Source organism: Dryas octopetala, chromosome 2, assembly GCF_963921425.1.
Source record: "Dryas octopetala chromosome 2, drDryOcto1.1, whole genome shotgun sequence".
Classification (NCBI taxonomy): Eukaryota; Viridiplantae; Streptophyta; class Magnoliopsida; order Rosales; family Rosaceae; genus Dryas; species Dryas octopetala.
This window is the reverse complement of record NC_141367.1, coordinates 26757873-26784135: the sequence shown is the minus strand read 5'-3', so window position 1 is coordinate 26784135 and position 26263 is coordinate 26757873. Positions and strand designations below refer to the sequence as shown.

Genomic DNA, 26263 nt, shown 5'->3' with positions numbered 1-26263 from the left:
TATTTTTATAAATTTTTTTAAAAATTTTTTAAATTTGTTTATTAAAAATTTTTTTTTTTTATTTTTTAAATTTAAGGAAAAGACGAAAATACTTCTGCTATTTTGACAGAAAAACTAACGGAGGTACTATTTTGACACAAAATGAAAGTTGAGGTACTTTTTTGCAAGTTTTCAAAGTTGGGTACTAAATTGATACAAAATGAAAGTTGAGGTACTTTTTTACAAGTTTTCAAAGTTGGGATACTAAATTGAAACAACATATAAAGTTGAGGTACTAAATTGTAATTTACTCAAAGTCATATTACGGTTATTTTGTTTGGTCAAAAGTCAAATTACGTTATTAGTCCATATTGTTTGAAAAAGTTCCACTAAAGCCACGTAGTTTTAATTGTGACAATTGTAATTTTATAGTTTCTAACAGTTGCAATCCGAAGATACATCTTTAATTTTGTATGAAGGAATTTCATTGAAGGATTTGAATTCACTTGTTTGGCTTCTATTTAAAGAAAATATTTAGATTTGGGTCAAATTTATCGCAGATTTTAGAGACTTAAATTCATAAATTTGAAATCACTCATGCAACTAGCTATTTAAAATCTTACCACCACACTCTTTCTCCCGGAAAAAGTGTGGTTGTTGGGGTTTGAACCCCCGACCTTATACACACAAATAAACCCTCAACCAACAAGTTAAACTTCTTGTATTTGTAATTAATTGTCTATTTTTATATATTTATCCTATATTGCTAAATATTTGAAAATAAAAAGAGCAAATTACAATTTAGTACCTCAACTTTACATGTTGTTTCAACTTAGTACTCCAACTTTGAAAATTTGCAAAAAAGTACCTCAACTTTCATTTTGTATCAACTTAGTACCTCAACTTTGAAAACTTGCAAAAAAGTACCTCAACTTTCATTTTGTGTCAAAATAGTACCTCCGTTAGTTTTTCTGTCAAAGTGGCAGAAGTATTTTCATCTTTTCTTTAAATTTTAAAAATAATAATTTTTTTTAATAAAAAAATTATTATTTTTAAAATTTAATTTTACGAAAAAATTTCATAAAATTAAAATGAAATTTTTTTATAAATTTTTTTTTATTTTAAGAAATTTTTTTATTAAAAAAATTATTATTTTTTAAATTTAAAGAAAAGACGAAAATACCCCTGCCACTTTGACAGAAAAACTAACGGAGGTACTATTTTGACACAAAATGAAAGTTGAGGTACTTTTTTGCAAGTTTTCAAAGTTGGGGTACTAAGTTGATACAAAATGAAAGTTGAGGTACTTTTTTGCAAGTTTTCAAAGTTGAGGTACTAAGTTGAAACAACATGTAAAGTTGAGGTACTAAATTGTAATTTGCTCAAATAAAAACCATATTACATATTATTATTAATCATATGTTTAAATTTCTAAACTCTAAAATAAATAAAAATGAAATTCTCACATTTAAATTTTTTATCCAAACAACATAATTTCAAATCTAAGAATTTTAAATGCATAGATTTAAGTGTTAAATACAAAAATGGCCTACGAACTTTACACTGATTCTCAATTTGATCCACTAACTATAAAAAGTATCAACTTGGTTTACGAATTTTCCAAGTTGTATACAGCAGTACAAAACGTTAACTTCCATCCGAAAATTAACGGATTTGGTCATATAAAAATGTGATAAACGAATTGAAATGTCTCTGAAAATGTGGTCATTTGTTGTGCTCATGACCAGTTTCCATTAAATTTTTTGATGGAAGTTAACGTTTATACTATTTTGATACAACTTGAAAAGTTCGTGAACCAAATTGATATTTTTTTATAATTAATGAATTAAATTAAAATTCATTATAAAGTTCATGGATCATTTTTGTATTTAAACCTAGATTTAAAATCCAAATTCAAATTCAAGTATCTAAACGGACCCTAAAAGTTTTACTGTATTAACCTTTTAAACCTAATCCTTATTTGATTTGTTGTATTTTAAATGGTGAGAATGAAGCTAAACCATCTAAAAACCTCAAATATCCTCACTCGGTGTATTTCACGTGTTATTTTGTAAAACAAATAATGAATAATTGAATATGGTATGCTTTTGAATTGCAACTATTTGAAATCTATAGAACAAAATTGACACAATAAAATTATAGAGACTTAAGCGGTGAACCAACACAAGAGCCAAAAACATACTTTTGCCTAAAAATTGACTGCACATTGGATTGGAGTGGAGTCTCCCGGCCCATTAGTGCGCTGTTACTTGTTAGTCTTATTGGGCCGTGACCCCATTTAACCAAAAGAAGAAAGAAAATGGTCTTTGATCCCCCACAGAACTTCTATACACCTTCCTCTCACTCAATCGTTTCCAACCTTTTCTTTCACATTTTTTTTTACCGTACTCCACCCAGAAAGCAAAGCAGAAAGGCCAGAAAACATGTCTTACAGTCCAAAGCGAGCCATGGCGGAGCTGAGACACTCCATCTCGTTGGGGCCCCGAGCCACTTCATCTCCAATGAAGCGCGACGAGGACTCGTCACCTTTGATGACCGACACGCTGCCCGAAGACGACGACGACGGTCGCGGTCGCCACCCGCACAAAGATCGTGACCGTCCGCTCTTCTCCCATTTCCAATCCATCTGTCCGTTCCTCGGCGACGACACCAACAGCTCCAGGATCTCACTCTTCGCGGTCGTTGTTGTCGCCCTCGTCGGCTTGGTTTCGTTTTTTGCGATCTTGAAACGAGTGGTATTGTATCGATTCTGTATGCTTCTCTTGTTGGGATATTTGGTGGTGTTTGGCAATTAGGATAGGATAGGATTTTCTTGAAGCTGTGGAATTTGATGTTTGTTTTGACTTGTATTGTAGAATGCTCCTTACTTGTGCAAAAAAGATGGCATTACTCTTCATTGCCCACATGTAAGTTGTTGTTGGTGCTGTTTGGTTTGCTTAAGTTTCACATGTTTGAATTGAATTGAATTGTGACATTGCTGAATGTTAATTGCTTTTAGGTCAAGGAAGAAGCTTCACTTTGGGAGAATCCAATTTCAGCAACCACATCTTGGAAGCCCTGTGCGGAGCGTCGCCATGGTGGGATATCAGGTTATGTATCCTAATCTCAGCTAGCTCAGCTACAGTGTTTCTTCTGACTTGTTGTTGCTGCTCCCTTGTACACTAGATCTTGGTGTTCAAGTTGGCCTTCTAATTGTAGAATCTTTCTGGGTCTGTGCAGATCTTCCACCTGAAAATGAAACAACTGGCTACATATTCATCCACGCAGAGGGTGGTCTGAATCAGCAAAGAATTGCTGTATGTTCTGCTAGAAAATTCTCTTTCCCTCTCCTCCCCCCCCCCCAAAAAAAAATTGTGCATTATGTAAGAATGAAGTGAAAGAGGAACTTCGAGAAAGATTGAGTTCAAAGTTGTCGAATTGGAGAGAGAATTTCTCAGTTATATCATTAACTCAAACCTATACAGATACCGTAACTATAAATATAAATATATAAAGCAATTTTCATTTGTTTTGAGTGAATGATAATGGTGGAGATATACACTAGTCTGTTTGGTCATTTGCATATTAGTATGAGATACTGGGTTTACTTTTGTAACTCTTTTATAAATTATCTCTGGATGATTCTGCCTTTTCATTGTGCGTAAACTGGTTAGCCATGTGTATACAACAATTTACCATTGCGCATATTTTTTCGTTCAGATATGCAATGCAGTAGCTGTGGCCAAAATAATGAATGCCACCCTTATTTTGCCAGTGTTGAAGCAGGACCAGATTTGGAAAGACCAAACGTAAGATTCTACCATTATTTTTATACATATTGTCATAATGGTGCCTAGTGTACACACACATGTATATTTATTAATCATATTGCCTTCATGCTTCTTAGGTCTCTGAAAAGATGCCCATTGAAAATTGCTTCATAATATATTGTTTTTCCAAGGCTTTCAATTCTTCATCAAATTGTGAAAATGTTGCAGGAAATTTGAAGATATCTTTGATGTTGATCATTTCATTGATTACCTGAAGGATGATGTACGAATTGTTCGTGATATTCCTGAGTGGTTTACTGACAAAACTGAGTTATTTTCGAGTATAAGGTTAAATTCTCTCTCTCTCTCTCTCTCTCTCTCTCTCACACACACACACACACACACAACTTTGCTTCATTTGTGAACTACAGTGTTAAAAGGGCTTGGTTGATTTCCTTGATTTTTCATGCTGCATTTATAATATGTATGGTTAAGAAATAAATCATAAGGGAGTGACAATGACCTTTTGCTCAAATTACATTAGCCCTCTTATTATGAGGATATGGTCTGGGTTTGAATCTTGGTCATTGGGGTGAGAAGGGTTTTATCATGACTATGAAGTATGAACCAACAGCAGCATACTCAAATAAGTAATTTCAAATTTGAAACAGAAAAAAATGTTTTGTGCTTGGAGAGGAAAGGCGGGATACTATTGTTATTTTGCAGGATCTTGAAATTTTGTCTTGCTAGGCAAATGTATCTGTAGACGAAATTTATGTAAAAGAATTGGATTTTGTGCTGCAACTCGCATTGACTTGTGAAATTATTTTTTCTTTCAGACGAACAGTGAAAAACATTCCAAAATATGCACCAGCACAATTTTACATCGACAATGTTGTTCCTCGGATCAAGGAGAAGAAGATAATGGCCCTAAAACCTTTTGTTGATCGACTCGGGTATGTCATAAATTTTATAGAAATGTGCTGCGCTAAACTCAAAAATTATGTTCTGGTCAATAAAGGAAAATTGCAAGTTGCTTTTGTCTTAAGAAATTTTACTATAAGTGGTAATATCTGTTAGACAACCCCTGGATAAAAGCTTACGCTGTTGGAGAATGAACCTACAATGTATATCAAGTTAAACAATGTCATATGCCTTTTTGGTTTCAGGTATGACAACGTTCCTCCAGAAATCAACAGGCTAAGGTGCAGGGTGAACTATCATGCTCTTAAATTTCTTCCTGAGATAGAGCAGATGGCTGATTTATTGGCATCAAGGATGCGAAACCGCACCGGCAGTTCCAATCCTTATATGTATGTAACATTTGCATTAGGAAAGTCTGACGAATCCCATTCAGGATTCTCTTACTTTGACCTTAGTTTCACTAACATTGGCCAAAAAAAAAAAACCTTAGTTTCACTAACAATTTTACACTTGGCAGGGCTCTTCATCTTAGGTTTGAGAAAGGGATGGTAGGCCTATCCTTCTGTGATTTTGTGGGGACAAGGGAAGAGAAAGCTGCAATGGCAAAATACAGAGCAAAAGAATGGCCAAGACGGTACAAGGTACATAGGATATCTGGTTTAACTTTATGGAGTCTGTTGGAACCTTAAAACAACATCACAGTTGTAAGGTTTTCTCTTTTTGGTGGTGATTTTGGTATGCAGAATGGTACCCATCTATGGCAACTGGCTCTGCAGAAGCGGAAGGAAGGGCGATGCCCCCTTGAGCCTGGGGAAGTGGCTGTGATTCTTCGAGCAATGGGCTATCCCAAGGAAACTCAAATTTATGTTGCTTCAGGGCAGGTCTATGGTGGGCACAACAGGATGGCACCACTCAGAAACATGTTCCCAAATCTGGTATGAACTTCTAATTTATTCTAGCATAGCTTTACTGAGTGAGCTTTACTGAGTGAACTTTTCTGGTGAAGACAAATAAAGTTTGAAGTGTTTCCACATGGGATATACTCTTTCCAGTTTTTTGAATATCTTACTTGTATGACTAGTTGATTTTGGAAATTGTGCTTCTTAATAATTCTATCTGTGGTTAATTCGGATCACTATGCAATCATTTAAAAGTTGAAGCTTAGGGATATATGGGCACTGTTTCACTTGGAATCCTTTTTTTTTCCCCTCTTGATTGATATGCTCATTTTGACTGTTCATAACAGGTAACGAAGGAGGAGTTGGCAGCTAAAGAGGAGTTGGATACATTTAGGAAGCATGTGACTAGTTTGGCTGCACTTGACTTCCTGGTCTGTTTGAAGTCTGATGTATTTGTGATGACCCATGGAGGCAACTTTGCTAAGCTGATCATTGGGGCACGCAGGTATATGGGTCACCGTCAAAAATCCATAAAACCAGACAAGGGGCTTATGTCTAAATCCTTTGGGGACCCTTACATGGGATGGGCCACCTTTGCAGAGGAGGTGGTTGTCACCCACGAGACACGGACTGGATTACCGGAAGAGACCTTCCCCAACTATGACTTGTGGGAGAACCCTCTGACTCCTTGCATGTGCAAAGCTTGAAAAAGGATATCTAATTCAAAAACTTACACTGATTATTGAGGAGCATCTCCTCCAAGGGCTCGGAGAACAAATCTGTGAGATGAAATTGTCAACTTTCTCCTACCCAAAAGGTTTGAAAGAATGTTGCATGGTGTGTCCAGGAAAACTGAGGAAAGATTAGGGCACGCATCAGAATTTTTTGCGGTGAGATAGTTAGTTTTTCATGTACTGTGTAAATTATTAGAGAAATGTGAAGGATGTTTGTCATGTGGCGATTGCTAGTGAAAACACTACATGGAAGATGAAGATGAATCATAAAAATGAATGTAACTAAGCATTGTCGGATCATTCTAATTCTGATTTTTCTGGTGGCATCCTTCCCTTCTTAACAGCCGGCAGGGTAAGATTGTTGTGAATAAAAAAATGTGCTCAGTGAGTCAAATTCGAGAAGGAATTGGTATTACAAAGAGAAAAACAAATATGATTAACAGATCATATGATGCTTTTTGCCTCTGTTTTGGGCTTAAATCCATATCCAATATTCCACATCAAAGATTTTTAAAATGGATGATGAAAAGAAAACATTAGGAGTGAATGCTGTGAGCCTGTGATGATATGATTTGGGAAAAAAAAAAAATTACTACTAGTGGAAAATACAAAAAGAAAAATTCAAGAGAAATTAAATTATAAATTATAAGATTTAAATAGGTATGCAAACAATAAATATGGAAAGAAGTAAGAGCCACCTATTTTGGCTGTCAAGTGAATGAGAGCCATATGTTAGAGATAACTCAGATAACATCAAATGTTCATGTTAGGACAAAAACTTAATATAGAAAAAAAAAATTCATAAAAAAATGTTAAAATATTTAATGCATGTTCATATTAAAAGAGGACTATAAAAACAGCATTTAAGAAAGGAAATTCTTGATTTGTAATAATCTAAACAAGATTTCGATAATTAATGAGATTTGGTTTGTGCATTCCGAGATGAGACCAAAAAGTGGTTATAAATAAATGGGGGCAAAGACAGAGCTCATAACCACTTGGGCAGTAATATGTCAGTGTCACCGTTAACTCCATTGCCCGTTGTTTGATTCTTTCACGCTGGTCTGCTCTGATTGAATCCCCAGCACTCTCAGAAAGTCAGAAGGAGCTCCGCTCTGCTCAGCTAGCTTCAGCCTTCGGCAATGAATATCTTTCTCTGTTTCTTCCTCCTCGGTCTTCTCAGCCAGAGGTAACCGCTTCTACCTTTACCATGTCGATTTTCATCATCATTATCTCTTCATCCCCTACGACTTATTTTTGCTTTGTATTGACCGTTGATTATAAGCATGATCACGGACTCAATAACCCAATATTTGATTCAGTGTCCCCATGAGATTCCACTTCACAATAATTGCATGTCGTCCGGCCATTTATGTATTTATATATTGTATCTGTGGCATTTTGCTATCTAAAAAGACCGTGTCTTTTGGGATACTGAGCTCAAATGATTGCTCTCCTAGCTCAAATGAAGTGGCATAATACCCAATATTTGCAAATTTCATGTAACTGGGAATGCCCTGTATTTGAAAAAATTGGTATCACTACTTTTACCTTTCAGGTTTTATTTATTTGTATTTTATTTTGTGCCACTGCGTTTATGTGTTTCTTGATACATATAATTTGATCATCTCAAGGTTTTATGGTTTCATGATGCAATTATGTGTACAAATGATTATTGATTTCAGGGTGTCTTCTCATGATTTTATGGTTTCACAAGAACATGCTAGTACCCCACCCAGAGGTTGGAACTCCTATGACTCCTTTTGCTGGACTATTTCGGAGGAAGAGTTCTTGCAAAGTGCCGAAATCATATCTAAGAAGCTACTTCCTCATGGATATGAGGTGCTGATGGAAGATGACAAGAATTCAATTTTTTGCATTATTTTATAAGTATGAGAGTGTTTTAATATGATTTCTTTTTCCTTCAATGTAGTATGCTGTTGTGGATTACCTGTGGTATAGGAGAAAGGTTCCAGGTGCTTACGTTGATTCTCTTGGATTTGATGTAATCGATGAGTGGGGAAGGCCAATACCTGACCCAGATAGGTGGCCTTCCTCCAAAGGTGGCAAAGGATTCACTGAAGTGGCAGCAAAAGTACATAGCATGGGTTTGAAATTCGGGATTCATGTTATGAGAGGAATAAGTACACAGGCAGTAAATGCGAGTACCCCTATCTTGGACACCACCAAGGTTTTGCTCCTTTGCATTGCAACTTAACAATCAACTCATTGCAATGAAGCATTCACCCCATGATCCACCATGACTCTCATTTTCATTATTGTTATCATTATATTTTACATAACTTTTGGATGATGCATAATTCAATGTAGTTTATCTCTAATGAAAAAGCAGAAAGCACACACAATATGAGAATTTTTTATTTTCCAAATTATAACTGTGTAATGGTGGAATTTAAAGACTAGGTATTAGCATTGATCTCAGTGATTGAGTTTGTATTCTTGCTCCTTATCAGGGGGCTGCTTATGAAGAGTCTGGAAGAAAGTGGACTGCAAAAGATATAGGGATTAAGGAAAGGACTTGTGCATGGATGCACAATGGATTCATGAGCGTGAATACCAAGTTGGGTGCTGGAAAGGCCTTCTTGAGGTCACTCTATCAACAGTATGCTGAGTGGGGTGTTGATTTTGGTAATTTGACTGTCATTAGTAGAAATTTGTGCTTAGTCTAATGTTATATTGCATCAGTTATCAATTATGACCTTACATAACAACAAGATACCTGACCTGATATTGGAATCCCCAGCCCATACTTTATCCTTTGTTATTAATTGCTTCTCCCTACCCCCCTACAGTGAAAAATGACTGCGTGTTTGGTGAAGACATAGATATAAGCGAAATAAGCTTTGTGTCGGAGGTATGCTTCTGTGCAGTCCCCCCTCCTTCACTCTCCCTCTCTCTCTCTCTCACACACGAACACACATTGGTAACTTCATTATTCCAGTGGAAAGAGGGTGCTTATAAAATAATACATTATTTTCCAGGTTCTAAAGCAACTTGACCATCCTATATTGTATTCTCTATCTCCCGGAACCAGAGCAACACCTGATATGGCCAAAGATATAAGTGGGCTAGTCAACATGTACCGCATAACTGGTGATGATTGGGATTCATGGGGAGATGTTGTATCCCATTTTGATGTTACCAGGTGAATAACTTTTTCTTTTTTCAGTTCAGGATTTCATTCACACTAAATTCAACTATTCTTTCTTTTCCATGTGTTTACTGACCGGTCATCATATAACACAATACAATCTACTCAATTCCATATCAGGGATTTTGCTGCTGCTAATATGATAGGAGCAAATGGCTTGATGGGGAAGTCATGGCCTGACTTGGATATGCTACCCCTTGGATGGCTTACTGATCCAGGTCATAGGACTTAGCATTTGTATTTCACATTATATGGTAGTGAATATTTTAAATTCAATATTCTTAGATAGACGAATGAGCTCAATTGATGTATGACTAATGTGCTTGCTTTCACTCTGATGGGTTGCCATCACAACGCATTGGGGTGCCAAAACTGTGGCAGTTCAATATTTAGGTATAAGGTTGCCCACGCCAATTTTGCTGAGCAATAGATAGTTCTTCAATAAATCATCATAAGGAATGACAGGGTTCTTTAATGTCCTTGACACTTAAGAAATTCCGACATAGACCTTAAGTTTGAACTGTTTAAATTTGAGTTTTACATTTGATGGATGAGAACCATAATTTCCCTTTGATGTTCTGAAAATGTTAGGTTCAAATGAAGGTCCACACAGAAGTAGTAACCTAAATATTGAGGAGCAAATGACTCAGGTACTTATAAAATGGAAAATGAGCTTTTAAGTCCTTTTCAATTAGCTGAGATATCTTTTTGACCTAGTGTATTTACTTTCCCAGATGACTTTGTGGTCTATGGCCAAGTCTCCTCTCATGTTTGGAGGAGATGTGAGAAAGATTGATGCTGTCACATACAGTTTCATCACAGATCCCACCTTGCTGGAGATAAATTCTTTTAGCTCAAATAATAAGGAGGTATGTAAAAATATCTAATCCTTAAAATCCTAAGAAAAAACTTGGTCATGATAGGATCATAAAATCTATTTTGTTGCATTCACAGTTTCCATACATTTCAAGTACTTCTAGTACAAGGGACCTCACGAATGATGATCTGGTCCAGACCTGGCAATCAAGAAGACATTTGACAGATCTAAGAACTTCAGATACTCATGTTCTTGGTCTCACTAGCTGTGCAGATGTGAAGGCAATTGGTTGGACCACTCAAGCTCTTGACCAAGATCTTGAACACATCTGCTGGAAAAAAAACTCAAGGAACAAACATCAGGCACCTTTTTGTCTAAACAAGAGAGAATCTCTTTTGGCATCGTAATAGTGCTTTTCCTTTCCCTGAACCTTTTGTCCAATTTTTACATGGTAACTTGCACTGTTACAAATGTGATGATTCTTATTTCAATTCTGATATAGAGATGAAGACATAATGTACAAACAGCAATATCAGGGGAAGGTCAATTTATTAGCAAGTGACAGAATGGACTTCTGCTTGCACGCTTCTCCAAAACGAAAGCTTACATCGAAGGAGCATAAGAGAGGTTTCTTTTCACCTTGTAGATGGGATGCAAACCAGGTATCTTCAGTCCTGATTCATATATCTATCTATACAGAAGTGATATCTTTCATACGCCGTTGAGAGTTCAATCTAAAGTTGAGTCATTCAAACTTTTTGCAAGCATTTAGCGGATATATAATCTGTCTTATTTGTTCAAAGCCTTGGGCATACAGTTCCAAGCCATCTATGCAGCTAAATGACGTCCAATTTGCCACTTGCCTCTTATTCTCAAAATATTCTCCTTAGAAATGCACTTCTTTTATACACCTATTTTTAATATCTTTTCCGAAAAATTCATTTTTAAACTTATAGTTAAAATGGAAACTGACATATTTGATCTTGACAGATGTGGGAGTTGAACCCTAATGGAACCTTGGTGAATAGTTATTCTGGCCTATGTGCATCAGTAAATTCTTTTGAAGGTGATAAACTAGAAACTGAGTGCCGTTTGTAAATTGATTGATCTTGAAATTTTTGTTTATATCATGGTTGTTACTTACAAGATGATCATCTGTTCAGCTAAACTCAATTCTGAAGGAGTTCGCTCTTGGATTGCAACTGGAAGACAAGGTTTGATTCCAATTTACCAAACCCCCACCCACCCAAAAATAAAGAGCAAACTAAGAATGGAACTCTGAGAAAACTTAATGAAGAGAAACTAAAGTGGAACTCTGCACATTTACATAATACGCTCAATCTTTTCAGTGTGTGTACAAATGTGACATTGATTTTCTTGTTTAAATGATAATGAACCTGGAAAAGAGAAGTTACTTTCAAACTTGATTTTGAACAGATTCTTAGCCGTTAGGAGTCCACTACCATATCTACATATTTCAAGTGATTTTTAATGTAAGTGCATATTTCTCAATTCTAATTCCAACTATATATTTCTCTTTATGTCATTTCAGGAGAAATATATCTTGCTTTTTTCAATCTGAACTCAGTGAAGACTACTATAACCGCACAAAAATCAGACTTGGCCAAGGTACTTCCTGGCAAAAATTTGAGTGGAGCTTCCTGCAAATGCACAGAAGTATGGAGTGGACAAGACTTAGGGATTATAGACCAGTCGATATCATATGCAATAGAAACGCACGGGGCTGCACTATTTGTCCTGCGTTGTAAGTAGTGCAAGCATTTTGTGCTGCTCTAGTTTTGCTTATTCCATCTTGTTCTTTCTTTTTACTCCAAGTAAAAAGATAAAATGGAGTAGCTCATGCTGTTAACATATGTGATGGTTGATATGAAGGCTTCAAGGCTCAATCAATACAGAAGCTGAGCAAATGATACTTCCGTACCATGCATGGCCTACTTCATTTACTATTAATGAGAATAACAATGAGATGGTTGTTCTTTGTCATACCTTTGCGTTCATTCAAATTCTTCAAACAGTGCTTTTGATGTTTAATGCTTTCATTTTGTCTTTGCTTAATGATCAAGATGGATGGTGACTGCACATAGATGAGTAATTACAGCAAGGAGCAAGTGAAATTTGTGCATGATGAAGTCTGGATAAAGAGAGTCGTGCACTAACACTTTACCATATATATAAAAATGGTTTAGTGTTGTTATTTAGGCTCAACTAGCTAGGTATCTAGGTGGCACATACTCATCATTTACTAAGCTAAAAGGGGGTAAGATTATAGTCTCATAATCATGATTTGCAACTTTGCAAGAATTAGTGGATCAATAAAGGAACTTAAAAGCGTAATTTTAAAGAAACAGAGACCCCTTCCCATCTCTTTTTGGGAAAATATTAATTCCACCACGACTCTCTTTGAGAGGGAAAGGATGGATGAATTATTGGGTGATCCATAACTTGCCTGAAGTGATTTGGCTTCCCATCATAATGATTCACTAAAAATATAACTTGTCAAACATCATTGCTCATTATAGAAATATTATTTGCGATATGGTTTATATGATATAATACAGTCCACTACCAACCATTTTCATTTTGTAAATATGTGACTTTTCCAACTTTCACTAGTGATAGGGCCGGCTAGTCCCTATCACTTGTAGAGCTAATATGTATGAAATTGTTCTAAAAAGAAAAATCTCAATTAATATATCCAAAATTAAAGAATTACTTATTTGATAACGTTGGACGAAGTAGAAGATATTTTGTTTGTATTGTTGGTATTTGGTGAATATTTTTCTGGAAACAGTTGAGACAAAGGAAAGAAACCATGCCGTGCCCACTCTTCTTGTTGACTTGTTGAACAAGAAAATTTAAGTGCGTAAGAAAATACGATGTTCCATACTTCCGTGAAATGCAATGTTATCCTGGTTCGTAATCAATGCTTTTGAGTTTTGATCTCTCACATTATCTGTTTTCTTTCTCTATTGCCGAAAACCCAAGGTCTAGTCCCTGTCTGAAATCTGAATGCCTGACATTCTTGGCCTATATATTGCTTCCTCAATTCAAACGTTGTGATATTTCTTACTAATTATATTAATCTATTAATTGTTTTATTTGTTCAATAAATATACTAATTACATTAAAATTTGACTTCGTTAAAATATAAAAAAAGATACATCCACTAAAAAAATAATAACATAAAAAATGGACCAAAGGTTTACGATATATTTAACAAATGTCTTACTTTTCTTTTCTTTTTGTGCTTAAGAAATAAGAATGGCCTTTTTTTCTTCTTCTGTTTTAACCATTCTTTGTATTTCTTTATTTTACTTTTTAAGAACTTTTAAATTTATTTAATTGATAATAATTAGATCAAGAAAAATACTATGGAGACCATTTCTTTATATCATCTAATGTACCATATCTTTAATAGAGGTAAACTCTATTTGTATCGGTGAGTCTCACTTCTAAATGATATGATCTCTCTAACACTATTCTTAGATAAATGAACAATTTTGTTGATGTAACTATATTATGTAATAAAAAAATAAAAATATAGAACAAAAAAGGTAGAATAGGTAGAATAAAAAAGGACAAGTATCATTAAGGAAGCAAATTATTTTGTTAATTTTAGTCAATAAATAATACCACGAGTACTATAAGTCGTCTATAACAATTAACAACAAAAATTTAGTTGGTGGAAATTAATTAATAAACTTTAGGGTGTATAACAATTAACAAATGAAATTGAAATGGTACACGACTTCAATCTATAAATCTTTGGCGCCTCCTCGTGGCAAGCTCTTGGAGACTTGGACCCTTCACCTTCTCTCTCTCTTCTTCTGCTGCTTTCATATAAATTCGCAGGCAGAAGACAAGCTTGAGACGGTGCGCACTTTAAGGATCTCCGATTTACTACCTATACCTCATTACCATAAAGAACTCCTCGCTTCTCTCTCTGACATTTCTTGACCTTTCTTTTCCACTTTCCATCACTTTCTCTCCGTCCAAACATGAACTCTGCCCCAATAACAACACTCCCTCATTATTCTTCCTCTTCCTCTCGTCGCGCCTTCACTCAATCATCATCGAAACGCCGAGCTCCTAAACCTCGACACGCTCAATTGAAACTCAAGAATCAAAATGAGAGACATTTCTTATCAAATTCCATTACATGCATTCAGAACCGCGGTTTTAGTAGTCCGAACGAATCGAGCATTCGGAAACCTAGCGCCTTGGCGTCTTGCCTGACGGCGACGGAGGCGGCTCCGTCGAAGGCCTCGGAGCTGGTGGCCGACAAGCTCAGACGACTCGTTTTGGAATTCAGGTCTCTGGAGGAGCCGATAGACCGCGTCAAGCGGCTGTTACACTACGCGGCCAATCTCTCGCCGCACAACGAGTCGGCTCGGGAGCCGGAGAGCCGAGTCCCGGGGTGCGCGACTCAGGTCTGGGTCGAGGCCGAGATCGACGAGTTCGGGCGAATGAGGTTCCGAGCCGATAGCGACTCGGAGATTTCGAAAGGGTTCTGTTCGTGCTTGATTTGGATGCTGGACGGCGCGGACCCAAAGGAGGTCTTGGAGCTCAAGACCAAGGATTTGGAGGATGTGAATGTGGGTGTATACGGAAAGGCGAATTCGAGGGTGAACACGTGGCACAACGTGTTGATTGCTATGCAGAGAAAGACTCAAGCTTTGGTTTCGGAACGAGAGGGACAGCGGCCTAATTTGGATCCTCATCCTTTGCCTTCTCTGCTTGTGTCTTCTACTACCAATGATTTTAGCGGTTAGCCCATTACTTCCTCTGTTTTCAGTTTTATTTGCAAAACTTGAAGCAAATGGGAATTGAACAAATCAATGTGGGCCTTGTTTTTTCAATAGAAATATAACTATTTGCCCACTTGGTTCATCTTGGCAATCAACTCATCAAGCTTTTTGAGCTAAAATTCTCCAGAGTTGTGGGAAAGCTGTATACTTGGTAACAGGGGTAGTGAGTGCTGCTTGCTGATGTGGGACCCAGATGGGGGCCATGGTGGGGAAGTGGGTTTTTAAAAATAGGGGGATGTTAACAAAATCGATTTTGTAGGAAAAAAAGAAAAATACTTCATGTGATAGTTGGATACTTGGATGTAAGTATGTAACATCAACCGTACATACGTATTGTTAGAGAAAAAGCAGCGCAGATGTGTTTTTATATATGATTTGTGCAGAACTGTTTGTGCAATAATCATGATCCAAAGCTGGAGGGGGCTGTATTGGGGGTTTGGTAAGCTTTGCAACCTTTATTAATTGAACCTATACCAGATGTATGACATAGAACATAACTATTCTCCAGAAGTTTGATGTAATACTTTTCTTACTTGTTCACTGAAAATGTTGTGTATTACTTTTGAAATTTGTAACTATTCACCAAAGAAGAGGAATGTCAATTGTTGGTTCTGTGACTTCTGTCTAAAATGTATTAGATTTATCAAGCAAATAGTTCAAAAGGATTTAGATATTAATCTTGTTATCATTTATCAGTTTGTTCTGGGAACTGAGTCTCTCTGTGTAGATTCATGCTTTGGTGAAATAAAAAACAAATAATGGTTAATGAACTTGACTGTACAGTTGATAATCTCAATACTATTCATTGTCTATTTGTCTTTTGAAATCAACAAATTGTATTGAAAATAATCTGCATTCTCTAGCTCTTCATTCCTAGAAAGTCTGTAATCACTTACCTAATGAAATCATATACTTTCAGCCACTGAACTTGGACGATTCAATTCATTGTTCCACTTGGAAGATAAATTGCAGGCATTTCAATATTGGATGCTAGTCATTTCTACTTGTGAGCCACTTCCTGGCTGAATTCTTTTGGTTGGTTCTTGTTTTTGGTCAGGGGATCTTCTTCAACACCCATACGGATCTCTTTGTTTTTCTTTAATTTCTTCCTTTTTTCTATTTCCTTTCTTTCATTCATCTCGAAATGGGGAATCAGTTCTTCAACCAGCAAAAGTGGAGCTAAGCTTCAAGTTTCAATGGTTGTAGGTGCTGTTTTTCATCTGTCCTGCTTGAGTCCTTGATTCTAACTTGTGAAGTTGTCATCTGTCAAGCAAATAGTGAAGTAGGAAGATGTGGATTACTAACATACATGTGATGGTGCTGAATTCTCCATCTCCCCATCTGCCCATGTGCCTTGTTTCTGTTGATTTTTGGTACTAGTAGAAGATGAAAGTAACCTGCGATTGTTTATTGTTGTTACTTGTATAGCTTTTTTATTCCTTTTAGCAGCTTTCTGCATATTGTAGTGGAATTTGATCTAACATGAGAATGTAAAATCAATTACCATAACCTGCCCTTCCATTTCTTTCTACTTTTATCCACCAAGAAAAATCCCAACAAAGACAGGACAGAGAAAGCTAGCAGAGAAAGAAACAGAGGCAATTTCTAGAACACATAACGTCCACCAATCAGAGTTATAAGCATAGACTCTGACAAAGTAAGTTGCTGTGGGCACATATTTCTCAATCCCCCAATGGAAGCTATGGCTACTTGTAGAAGCATCATAGTTTTTATTAACAATGGTGAAATGGAAAGTCCTATCCTTGTTCCATGCAGGGTCTATCTGACTGACAGAAGCTCACCTTCACATTCTTATATGATTCATCTGGGCATGAAGCCTTGAGAGTCTCATTCAAACCCCATGTCACTGTAATTCTATCCCAGTCACAGAAGTCAGGTATATTGCACCATGTGTGCGAGTAAAAGAAGGTTTTAGACCCTTTTGTGCTCATAAAATCGTAGCTGGAACTCTCTCAAACCAAACAGCAGCTAGGAATAGGATAGCCACTAAACCAAACAAACAGCAAGGCTGCATGGGAGGCTGACACTGGACAGGCTGTTGATGGTTGAGAATGGACCTGAGACTAAGGCCCAAGGGTTGAAAGCTATCATCTGAGTTACAGTCCAGTAGTAGTCCATCAATTAATCTCTTTTAAATCTCAGCCAGTCTGGACATAGTCATGTTGTAATCATACCATGTCAAAGTAGGGTGACTTCTTCATGTTTGATGGATTCAGGGCTTTCAAGCCCTCTTATGGATTTAATAGTTGTAGTTAACCAATCTATGTAGCCCACTTTCTTTTCACTCAAAATCTCTATGTATTATTTGATTCTCTTCCATCTTAGTCTGGCAGAGGAGCCAGACCCTTTAGATTTTAGGTTCAAACCTGAATAAGGGAAAAGCTATATATGTTGTATAGACTATACTTATATTTGGGTAAAAAACTAAAAACAACTAATATTATGTGGCTTCTAAAATCAGATATTTGCATCATTGCATGTGACATCTTGGATCAAATGATAAAATTATTTATTAATTACTAAAATAATATACTGCTGCACTGTCATAGCTCCATACTGAGACCTCCATCAACAATTCAACAGTTAATACTGCCTTACATTTTAAGAAAAATCTTACCTATTTTCATGTTGTAGTGATGTGACATCTTTTGAAGAGAGAGATAAAGATAATAGATTAGAGAGAGAGAGTGAGAGAAAATAGTGAGCTAATAAGAGAGGAGAGATGTCATATGATATCACATAGGGGATAGATAAGTTATTCTCTATGTTTTATATTAATTACTCTTAATAGGATTTTTTTTTTCTTTTATTCCTTTCAAAAATAAATTCAAGCCCTTTTTACATAAAGAAGAAGACTTGCACTTCCTGGCCAAAAAAACAAACAAAGAAGACTTGCACTTGAAAAGCAACGAGCACAAAGTAAGAAACTTTTAAAAAGTTTTTAAAAACTCACATTGAAATAGAAATATATTTTTTTTTACTTTTTTTTTTTGTCAAAGAAATATATTTTACTGGCCAATCAGAATTTGCCCTCCAGCGTACAAATAAAAAAGATAGATTTATTAAAGAGCATCACAACCGTCAACTACCATGAAGTCAAAAAGCAGCGGTTTGCTCAAGGGTGGGCCACACCAGAAACTATGTAAGGGTCACACATCCCAATATCCCACTTGCCTAATTAAGGGTGGGCCCACACGATCAACGGTCCACAATTAGAGCGTGTGACCCACTCTTCCAATCAGAGCAGTAACATCTCTCCCAATCTTTAAAAAATGCACATGGGTGATAGCTGGTGAGTTGCATGTTTCACTTGGTTCTCTGCCTCATTTCATTTCGCTACAATCACAAAAACGTTCGATTTTTGAATACACACGCGCACACTCTCTCTTTCTCACACGCCAACTGTAACCTTCCCTCTTCTTCGCATGTTCTCGGAGCTCCGGCTCCATTAACGGAGCCCCAGCTCACAACTCACAAGTTCTTTTTTTTTTTTTCCTTTTTTTATAAAACACTTTTCATTTCGTTTCCCTAATTTTATTTTTTTTCAAATTTTGCTGGTCCTATTTCCGTTTCGCTGCTGCGTTTCTCAGATCTCCCAAACCGTCGAACATGTCCAAACCCTGGGGTGGTATCGGCGCCTGGGCCGCAGAGGCTGAGCGCGCCGAAGCCGAGGAGCTCGCGGCCGCCCAACAAGCCGAGTCCCAGAGCTTCCCAAGCCTCAAGGAAGCCATCAGCGCCAAGCCCAAGAAGAAGAAGATGAGCCTCTCCGAATTCAAAGCCTACTCCGCCGGGCCCACCGGCTCGGGTCGGGTCGGGCTCACGCCCGAAGAGATGCTCCGCCTCCCCACCGGCCCCAAAGAACGCTCCGAGGAGGAAATGCAGTACGGTCGCCTCGGGGGCGGGTTCTCCTCTTACGGGCGCTCCGGTGCGAATCCGGGTCGCGGCAGGGACCGTGACGATACCGATGGCTCGTGGGGTGGTGGTGGCCGAAGATCCTACGGTGGATTCGACGACGACCGAAGGGGTCCCCCTTCTAGGGTTTCGGATTTCGATCAGCCGTCGAGGGCGGACGAGGTGGACAATTGGGCGTCGACTAAAAAGTCTCTTCCTTCGATGGATTCGGGTCGGCAAAACCGGTACGGCTCTCTCGGTGGCGGTGGTATTGGTGGTGGCGGTATTGATGGTGGGGGTACTGGCGGAGCTTTTTCTCGGGCCGACGAGGTCGATAACTGGGCTGTTGGAAAAAAGCCTCTTCCTACTGGTGGTAGATCATCCACATTTGGGTCTGGGTTTCGGGATTCGGGACCCGAGCCCGATCGCTGGGCGAGAGGCGGAGGACGCGAGGTTGAGAGAGAGCGTCCCAGATTGGTTTTGGATCCCCGGAAAGGCGGCGGCGACGCAGGCGTGAATGAGCCGCCACCGCAGGGAGTGATCGGCTCACCGCAGGCAGTGAAGACCAACAAGCCGAGCCCGTTTGGGGCGGCGCGGCCTAGGGAGGAGATTCTGGCTGAGAAGGGGTTGGATTGGAAGAAGCTGGACTCGGAAATTGAGGCCAAGAAGACGAGTAGGCCGACGAGTGCGCATTCGAGCAGGCCTTCAAGTGCACAATCAAGCCGGTCTGAGGGTCCCGGGCTGCATGGAATTGAGAATGTAGTGAAGCCGAGGGCCAAAGTAAACCCCTTTGGGGATGCCAAACCAAGAGAAGTTTTGCTGGAGGAGAGAGGTAAGGATTGGCGGAAGATTGATCTCGAATTGGAGCATCAAGGTGTTGACAGGTCAGTTTTGCATTCTGTTCTATCTGCTTATTTTTCAATTTTGAATGTATTATCTTCAGCTAAGTTATTGTTTGCATTTGTTTCTGGTAGTGAATTATTTTCCTTAATCCGCATAATTGATGTTGTTGTATGGTGGCTTGGTCGTTTTTTCCTATTAAGAGTTTCACAAGTATTAATGCTTAGTATATTAGTATTATCTGTCTTACTACATTAGTCATCTGTAATGCAGTGCAGATTATCTGTTTAATTTACGATTTCTTGAAGTTGAATGGGGAAACTATTCAGTGAAAGTTTTGTGCTTTGCCAAAACACAAAAAATAACTGTCATGGGAACTGTTCCAAACATTCCCATGAGATCCTTTTTGGAAATTCTGATTTTTGCATGCCAAGCTCAATTTCCGTGGACAATGATATATTCATTGTGTTGGTTCGATATTATAAGCCATACTTTTTTTTTTTTTTTCTTCAAGTACTACTTTGGTACTATCGTCTTAAGTTCGACTTTTTATCTGCTACTTTGTATGGCTTTTTTCTCTCTTTATCCTAGTCACCTCTCACTTTCCATAAGCTGTCTTACTAGTTAATAATTGGGAGAATACTGTTGGAATGATTCCCAACAACTACAACTACAACTGCATGCAAAGAAGCTAGATTGGTTAGTACTGTTTGGTCACTTCTGGGTTATGTATAGTTTATGTTTAGATTTGAAAAGGTACAAATGGAAATAATTAGATTAGTGTAATATTGAAATAATTAGATTATGTATGGGTTAGTACCTGATGTGGCACACACAGCAGGCCACATTTTTGTCCCATTGTCTTGTTTTTGTGGGGTTTCATCAACATTTTACGTAGATTGTTTATGGTTTATCTTTCTCTCTAGCCCCTGTGTGGTGAAGTAGAAATTCATTACAGACAACCATACAAAGAAAATGCAGAATAGCATGTCTTTGGACTTCTTATGTCATTCTAATTTGATGATTGGGAGTTCTGGATGTTATGCTGATACATCCTGGTGTCTTTTTCTTTGGTCACTGAGTTTCATATCATTTGATAATGATGAACACATAATTGACTCATGTATTTGTTGTGAAAGATTCCTTTCACTTTGCCAAGGTCATTTTTTGGCATGTTGGTGTGGAAATCAAGTGTGTTTTTGGAAAGACTTGTATTGTATTCGTGGCACTCACTTTCTATTTGAAACATAATTTTCAATAGTTCTATGTGGCAAAGTTCAAGTGGCAAGTTTTTTAATCAGTTTGAGAATTCCTTTATCCAGTTATGTTGTTTTTTCTTTTTGATAAGTTCAATCACAATTGATTTGTTCATCTTTCTTGCCTGTCTCTTTTAACTTGTTGGGTGAAGAAATTTCCACGCATGTAATTGTTTTGACCACAAGTCTGTGATAGTTTGAATTAGATTACCATTGATCAAATATTGCCTGGATTACCTTTTCCAGTAGCAAGTAATGTTGCATTAGAAATTATTCTTGGCACATAGAACCTTGCCAGTTAAACCCAGAAGTTCGTCTCCTAAGCAGTTGGCAAACTATTTATTTTCAATTTTCTTGTCTTGGTTTCTGTTTGGTGGATTGCATGCTTATATGTGACCTGTGGTTGTCCTATGGAAGCTTGTGTTCTTGATCTCTTAAGGCAAAAATATTGCAGACCTGAAACAGAGGTGGAAAAGATATTAAAGGAAGAAATTGCTCATCTAAAGGAGGAACTTGAGAAAGAATCTTTAAATAAAGTGAACAATGAAACTGTGCAAGAGTCAGGTGGTGACCAGCCAAGTCTACGTGATATAGTGCTTCAGAAGGAAAGGGAATTGGAGACACTGATCCGCGATTTGGATGACAAAGTTCGCTTTGGTCAGAAAGCCATTGACAGGCCTGGGTCTGGAGCAGGCAGGCCCGGATCTGGAGCGGGCAGGGCTGGTAGCTTTCTTGAGAGGACACCTTCTCATTCTGGGTCATTTGAAGATTCTAGAAGTATGGAATTCATGGATAGACCTCCATCGCAAGGCAAAGGGGATGGGTGGGCGAGGCCTTTTGATGACAGAAGGGGATTTCAAGGTGGCAGGGAAAGAGGAGGATTTCTGGGGAACCGAGACATGGACAGGTGAGGATATGTTGCATCCTTTGACATGCTTCTGCTCTTTTCTTTTTATAATATTAGAGAGGAAGTTAACCTGTTTAAGAAAGGAACTTGATTTTCGATAATAAACTTTATTTCTTATGCGTAAGAGGGAGATTTTATTATCCGGGAACTGTTAAATGTATTAGGTCTTATGGTGGCTGTACTTATAAAAAATTTAGTTGTGCAATAGGTTGGTTGCGGTTAATTGTGATTTGTTCAAACTAATCCGTTTAGGACAAAAGAGTTTTTAAATAGGCCAAAAATTTTTGCAAGAAGTTCAATAATTTTGGAGAACTTGGAAAGAAAAATTTGAACCAGTTGTTTACTAAAAAAGAACATCTCAAAATACCATTTGCAAAATGTTTTTACCAAAATATTCTATACTAGTTTGTGTTTTTTTGGTTTGTGTCGTCCGCATTAGATGTTCTATAGGAGTTAAAAGTTTGATTATGAATGCCTCAAAAATTCAAAATGCAAATGATGTTTGGATGTTGTTATTATTTGGCAGGGCAAGGTCAAGGGAAAGATGGTGAACAAGTGTCATCTGTGGATTCATTGAATTACCTTCTACTTTTGACAACCAGAACCAAATAATATTTTGCCTCACTCTTTTTGTTTTCTTCATTTTGCTCTGGGAAATGGAGCAAGCATTATTGATTACTGGCACTGGGAACTCTTGCGTTGATCTATTGTTACATCTTGAAACTATGTACAATTGTTTTTTTTCCTGTTTTATATCAAGGAGCTTGAAGCCTGTATTGCTCTTAGGATCCAATTTTACTGGACACTATGGGACTCACTTGTCTATTTTTGTGACAATTGTCTGGCTGTTATACGGATGATATGGTTCTGTTGTGCATGAGGTTTTTGCAAGGATGCTGTTGGAACTCAACCCCTTTAATCTTTCGTTGTGTGAATTCTCTCTCTGTCTCTCTTAATTCAATGTTTTCTTTTGAAATAAATATGACATCACAATACAAGATATATTATTGGTTACAGCAATTGTCCAACTCTACATTCTAATTTCTAGGGGACTCAGTCGCTCCACATTCCATGGACTCTGGTTACCAATTAGTACCATCAACACTAGAACCCCAAAGCCAATGGAACATCATATTCTAGTCTAGTGGTGGTTTAAAATGGTGCTTCAACTTCTTCCAAAGCTTAAACACAGAAGAAAAAACCGTCCTCAAAAGTTTTCAATGAAATTAACATCCACCAAAGATTTTCAATGACGTTAACTCGTCTCTTTAGGTGAGAAAAAAACAGTTCCTTACTTGGTCGGTTTTTCAGACTAGTAGGATTTGAAATCTGACCCTCTAGCCTATCAGAGGAGGATCCAGTTTTGTACTTTCCTAGCAATATTGAATATTCAACTTGCGGCTCCATATCCGACACGGGTTTTCAACGTTGTTCCAATGGGGTGAGCTGTACCTGAACAATGAATGAAACCCAAGTATATTGATCATCTTGATGATATCACAATGCATTTTTTATTTTTTACTTTCCCTTTTTACAGTGCTAGCATTCTACCAGTTGACCTAAAAGTTAGCCAAGGCTCTTCCCCCTCCTCCTCCTCTACCCATTTTCAACTAATGAACTACAAAGAGAAGCACAACTGCAGAACCATCTAGCATCATCACCTATTTAATCAAGGTAAAGGCTTCAGCCTCATCTTTTTTCCCTTGTGAATTATAAGAAGAATGTTACTATTTTTGTGCGCAATCATGGACTCTGATCATTTTGTTTTGATGAATGTATGAGTCATACCTGCATCTAGTAGTCTATCCCAGAGGCCCAGATGATCATTCTTTTATGGAACTCCCAATTGATTTAAGTGAGTGATCTTATTTATACTGTGGTTCTCATCACCATTATATATCTCTTATTTGTTGAAAGGACTGAGAGAACCCTGTTGGAGCTTTGGAGGTGTTCATATGGACCGTGCTAGGTTCATTCCTATCAGTAGGTGGTGGAAAGGGCCCTGGGGACTGAAGAAGAGTGTGGAAGCAGTGGCAATAGGAGTTGTTTTAGTTGGTGCTCTTTCAATTTTCTTGGGCCTTCTGGGACCACAGAAGAAACCAAGTGGTTGCCAATTTCCAGCAATCTATAACTTTGGCGACTCAAATTCTGACACAGGTGGTTTATCAGCTGCATTTTTTCGTGTTCCTTCTCCCTATGGCAATACCTTCTTTGGTAAACCTTCTGGCAGAATCTCCAATGGGCGTGTCATCATCGATTTTATAGGTAATTTGTATGTAAACTCTTGTAATAGGATTGTTTTTCTCTTATGTCTCTGTCTCTTTGATAAAATTCATTTGCCAATCTTGCAGCTACAAAGTTGGGTTTGCCATTTTTAAGTGCTTATCTGGATTCCTTTGGAGCAAAGTTTCGCTATGGAGCAAATTTTGCAACCGGAGGATCTACAATTCAGCCAATAGATGGCAGAATGTTTGAAGGAAGATACAGTCCCATCTCTCTTAATGTCCAGCTTTTGCAATTTGCACAGCTCAAAGAACGAACAAATGAGATTTTCAGTAAAGGTTGGATATATTTGCTGAAGTAGTTTACTGCCATACAGAGTTAGAGGAATTCTCTTCAATCTTTAATTCATTCATGTGGCATGCACTCAATTGTGGATTGGTTTTCAGATAAAAGCTCATACGTCAAGGATAGTTTTCCAAGACCAAAGGACTTCACCAAGGCCTTGTACACATTAGACATAGGACAAAACGATCTTCATGCTGGGTTAAGGTGGAACACAGTGGACCAAACTCTGGCGTCCATTTCCAATATCACTTCAAAGTTAGCTTTGACAATAGAGGTAATAAATTTCATAAGCACTAAGCTGCTATCCTTTCTCCTGGATCATATTCCAATCTTTCCACATTTTTCAGCCTGTAATTTATTTCATTATAAAACTGGTAACCATGAAGATAGCAACAATTTCTCTACATCAGCATAGTTGTCACATGAAATGCCTAAGGTGTTGTGTTAAGAAATGATGGCTGCTCTGTCAACAATGTGCGTAATATATCTGTTTGAACGTTGAAATGTCCTTTAAAGATTATATTCTCAAACAAAATAATGATATTGTAGTTTTGCAGCAACTATACCAACAAGGCGCAAGAGTTTTTTGGATTCATAACACAGGTCCCCTTGGCTGCTTGCCTTCCAAGCTTGCATATAAACTACCAGAACCGGAGGACCTGGACCAAAATGGTTGTATGAAGCCTTACAATGAGGTGGCTCAAGAATTTAACAGACTGCTCAAGGAGAGGGTGTTAAAACTAAGGGCTCAACTTTCAGAGGCTGTTCTTACTTATGTTGATCTCTATACAGCAAAATACACACTTATCAGTGAAGCAGAGAAGTATGGTAAGTTTCTTCCTCTTCATTCCTTTACATGCTAGAAATTCAGAATCGGCTGACAACACAAGTGTTGGGAGTTTCTACACTTCATTGTTTGGCTTGTACTCCAAAACCCTCTTTTCCTTGGTGTCTGAAATTTGCAGGTTTTACTAATCCTCTCGCTCAATGCTGCGGAAGCTATAGTGCTGATTACCCCATCCATTGTGGGATGAAAACCGTTGTTGATGGCACTGAAGTATATGGGGGCTCTTGTAGCAATCCTTCACAGTACATTAGCTGGGATGGGGTGCACTACTCTGATGCTGCAAACCAATGGGTAGCCAAACGAATAATGGACGGCTCATTCTCAGACCCTCCAGTTTCAATCACTGAAGCATGTTACAAGCCTTCACACTTTTGATTCCACCTCAAGTGTATCGGTGTTATAATATTTTGGTATCGGCTTTTATTTTGCATATAAACCTTTGGAGACTGAGTGGTGCTACTATGGCATGATTAATGTCCAGTTTCTACAGCCAAGTTGGGCTTGCAGCATTTGAGTTATATTGCATCTTCAATCCTGTACTCTTGGCATGCCAAAACACACACCCAAAAGAAAAAGATCGAAAAAAATAAAAAAGAGGGGAACAAAATCAATAGGTTGTGGACTTTAGTTAAAATGACAAAGAAAAGAGAAGTCGGCCATTAATATTAGACAGAGAGCATACCGGGCTACTAGAGAACGGGGACAAAAAGTAAAAATTGCATCATACAACGACTCCACTGGGGATCGAACCCAGAATCTCTGGTTCCGTAGACCAGCACCTTATCCATTGGGCCATGGAGTCAACACGT

The 26263-nt window shown here is 37.8% G+C and overlaps 5 protein-coding genes and 1 non-coding gene across 6 annotated transcripts; 5 read left to right on the top strand and 1 right to left on the bottom strand.

Moving 5' to 3' along the window:
• The first annotated feature begins 2336 nt into the window (after positions 1-2336).
• LOC147294916 (O-fucosyltransferase family protein) lies at positions 2337-6612 on the top strand. Its single transcript, XM_086232528.1, has 11 exons — positions 2337-2735; positions 2856-2906; positions 2999-3089; positions 3220-3296; positions 3700-3788; positions 3978-4097; positions 4589-4705; positions 4919-5062; positions 5191-5314; positions 5417-5608; positions 5920-6612. The coding sequence occupies exons 1-11, from the start codon at positions 2424-2426 to the stop codon at positions 6277-6279; spliced, it is 1677 nt and encodes a 558-aa protein (XP_086088654.1). The 5' UTR covers positions 2337-2423; the 3' UTR covers positions 6280-6612.
• Positions 6613-7290: 678 nt separating this feature from the next.
• LOC147294915 (Melibiase family protein) lies at positions 7291-12299 on the top strand. Its single transcript, XM_086233455.1, has 14 exons — positions 7291-7495; positions 7992-8148; positions 8240-8497; positions 8781-8955; positions 9120-9181; positions 9309-9472; positions 9599-9696; positions 10070-10128; positions 10213-10347; positions 10433-10698; positions 10798-10957; positions 11286-11361; positions 11459-11509; positions 11848-12299. The coding sequence occupies exons 1-14, from the start codon at positions 7449-7451 to the stop codon at positions 12066-12068; spliced, it is 1929 nt and encodes a 642-aa protein (XP_086089581.1). The 5' UTR covers positions 7291-7448; the 3' UTR covers positions 12069-12299.
• A 1764-nt stretch (positions 12300-14063) lies between these two features.
• Positions 14064-15801, top strand: SUFE2 (sulfur E2). Its single transcript, XM_086233773.1, has one exon. It carries the CDS (start codon positions 14315-14317, stop codon positions 15086-15088), a length of 774 nt encoding a protein of 257 aa, XP_086089899.1. The 5' UTR covers positions 14064-14314; the 3' UTR covers positions 15089-15801.
• A 2658-nt stretch (positions 15802-18459) lies between these two features.
• On the top strand, positions 18460-22916 carry EIF4B1 (eukaryotic translation initiation factor 4B1). Its single transcript, XM_086234085.1, has 3 exons — positions 18460-19920; positions 21587-22039; positions 22566-22916. Exons 1-3 carry the CDS (start codon positions 18755-18757, stop codon positions 22588-22590), a joined length of 1644 nt encoding a protein of 547 aa, XP_086090211.1. The 5' UTR covers positions 18460-18754; the 3' UTR covers positions 22591-22916.
• Positions 22917-23578: 662 nt separating this feature from the next.
• LOC147294912 (GDSL esterase/lipase At5g14450-like) lies at positions 23579-25949 on the top strand. Its single transcript, XM_086232485.1, has 6 exons — positions 23579-23713; positions 23957-24304; positions 24391-24600; positions 24709-24881; positions 25165-25435; positions 25573-25949. The coding sequence occupies exons 2-6, from the start codon at positions 23995-23997 to the stop codon at positions 25827-25829; spliced, it is 1221 nt and encodes a 406-aa protein (XP_086088611.1). The 5' UTR covers positions 23579-23713; positions 23957-23994; the 3' UTR covers positions 25830-25949.
• Positions 25950-26183: 234 nt separating this feature from the next.
• Positions 26184-26256, bottom strand: TRNAR-ACG (transfer RNA arginine (anticodon ACG)). Its single transcript has one exon. It is a non-coding gene; the product is annotated as a tRNA-Arg (tRNA).
• Positions 26257-26263: the final 7 nt, after the last annotated feature.

Bases quoted from the DNA above. Each gene is read 5' to 3' on its own strand.
- LOC147294912 (XM_086232485.1), top strand. From the start codon at position 23,995: ATGGACCGTGCTAGGTTCATTCCTATCAGTAGGTGGTGGAAAGGGCCC. The intron at 24,305-24,390 runs GTAATTTGTATG...CCAATCTTGCAG, and splicing joins TGTCATCATCGATTTTATAG to CTACAAAGTTGGGTTTGCCA. The intron at 25,436-25,572 runs GTAAGTTTCTTC...TGAAATTTGCAG, and splicing joins CAGTGAAGCAGAGAAGTATG to GTTTTACTAATCCTCTCGCT.
- LOC147294916 (XM_086232528.1), top strand. From the start codon at position 2,424: ATGTCTTACAGTCCAAAGCGAGCCATGGCGGAGCTGAGACACTCCATC. The intron at 4,098-4,588 runs GTTAAATTCTCT...TTTTTCTTTCAG, and splicing joins GAGTTATTTTCGAGTATAAG to ACGAACAGTGAAAAACATTC. The intron at 5,609-5,919 runs GTATGAACTTCT...TGTTCATAACAG, and splicing joins GAAACATGTTCCCAAATCTG to GTAACGAAGGAGGAGTTGGC.
- LOC147294915 (XM_086233455.1), top strand. From the start codon at position 7,449: ATGAATATCTTTCTCTGTTTCTTCCTCCTCGGTCTTCTCAGCCAGAG. The intron at 8,956-9,119 runs GTAATTTGACTG...ACCCCCCTACAG, and splicing joins TGAGTGGGGTGTTGATTTTG to TGAAAAATGACTGCGTGTTT. The intron at 10,958-11,285 runs GTATCTTCAGTC...TGATCTTGACAG, and splicing joins GTAGATGGGATGCAAACCAG to ATGTGGGAGTTGAACCCTAA.
- EIF4B1 (XM_086234085.1), top strand. From the start codon at position 18,755: ATGTCCAAACCCTGGGGTGGTATCGGCGCCTGGGCCGCAGAGGCTGAG. The intron at 19,921-21,586 runs GTCAGTTTTGCA...AAAATATTGCAG, and splicing joins GAGCATCAAGGTGTTGACAG to ACCTGAAACAGAGGTGGAAA. The intron at 22,040-22,565 runs GTGAGGATATGT...ATTATTTGGCAG, and splicing joins GGGAACCGAGACATGGACAG to GGCAAGGTCAAGGGAAAGAT.
- SUFE2 (XM_086233773.1), top strand. From the start codon at position 14,315: ATGAACTCTGCCCCAATAACAACACTCCCTCATTATTCTTCCTCTTCC.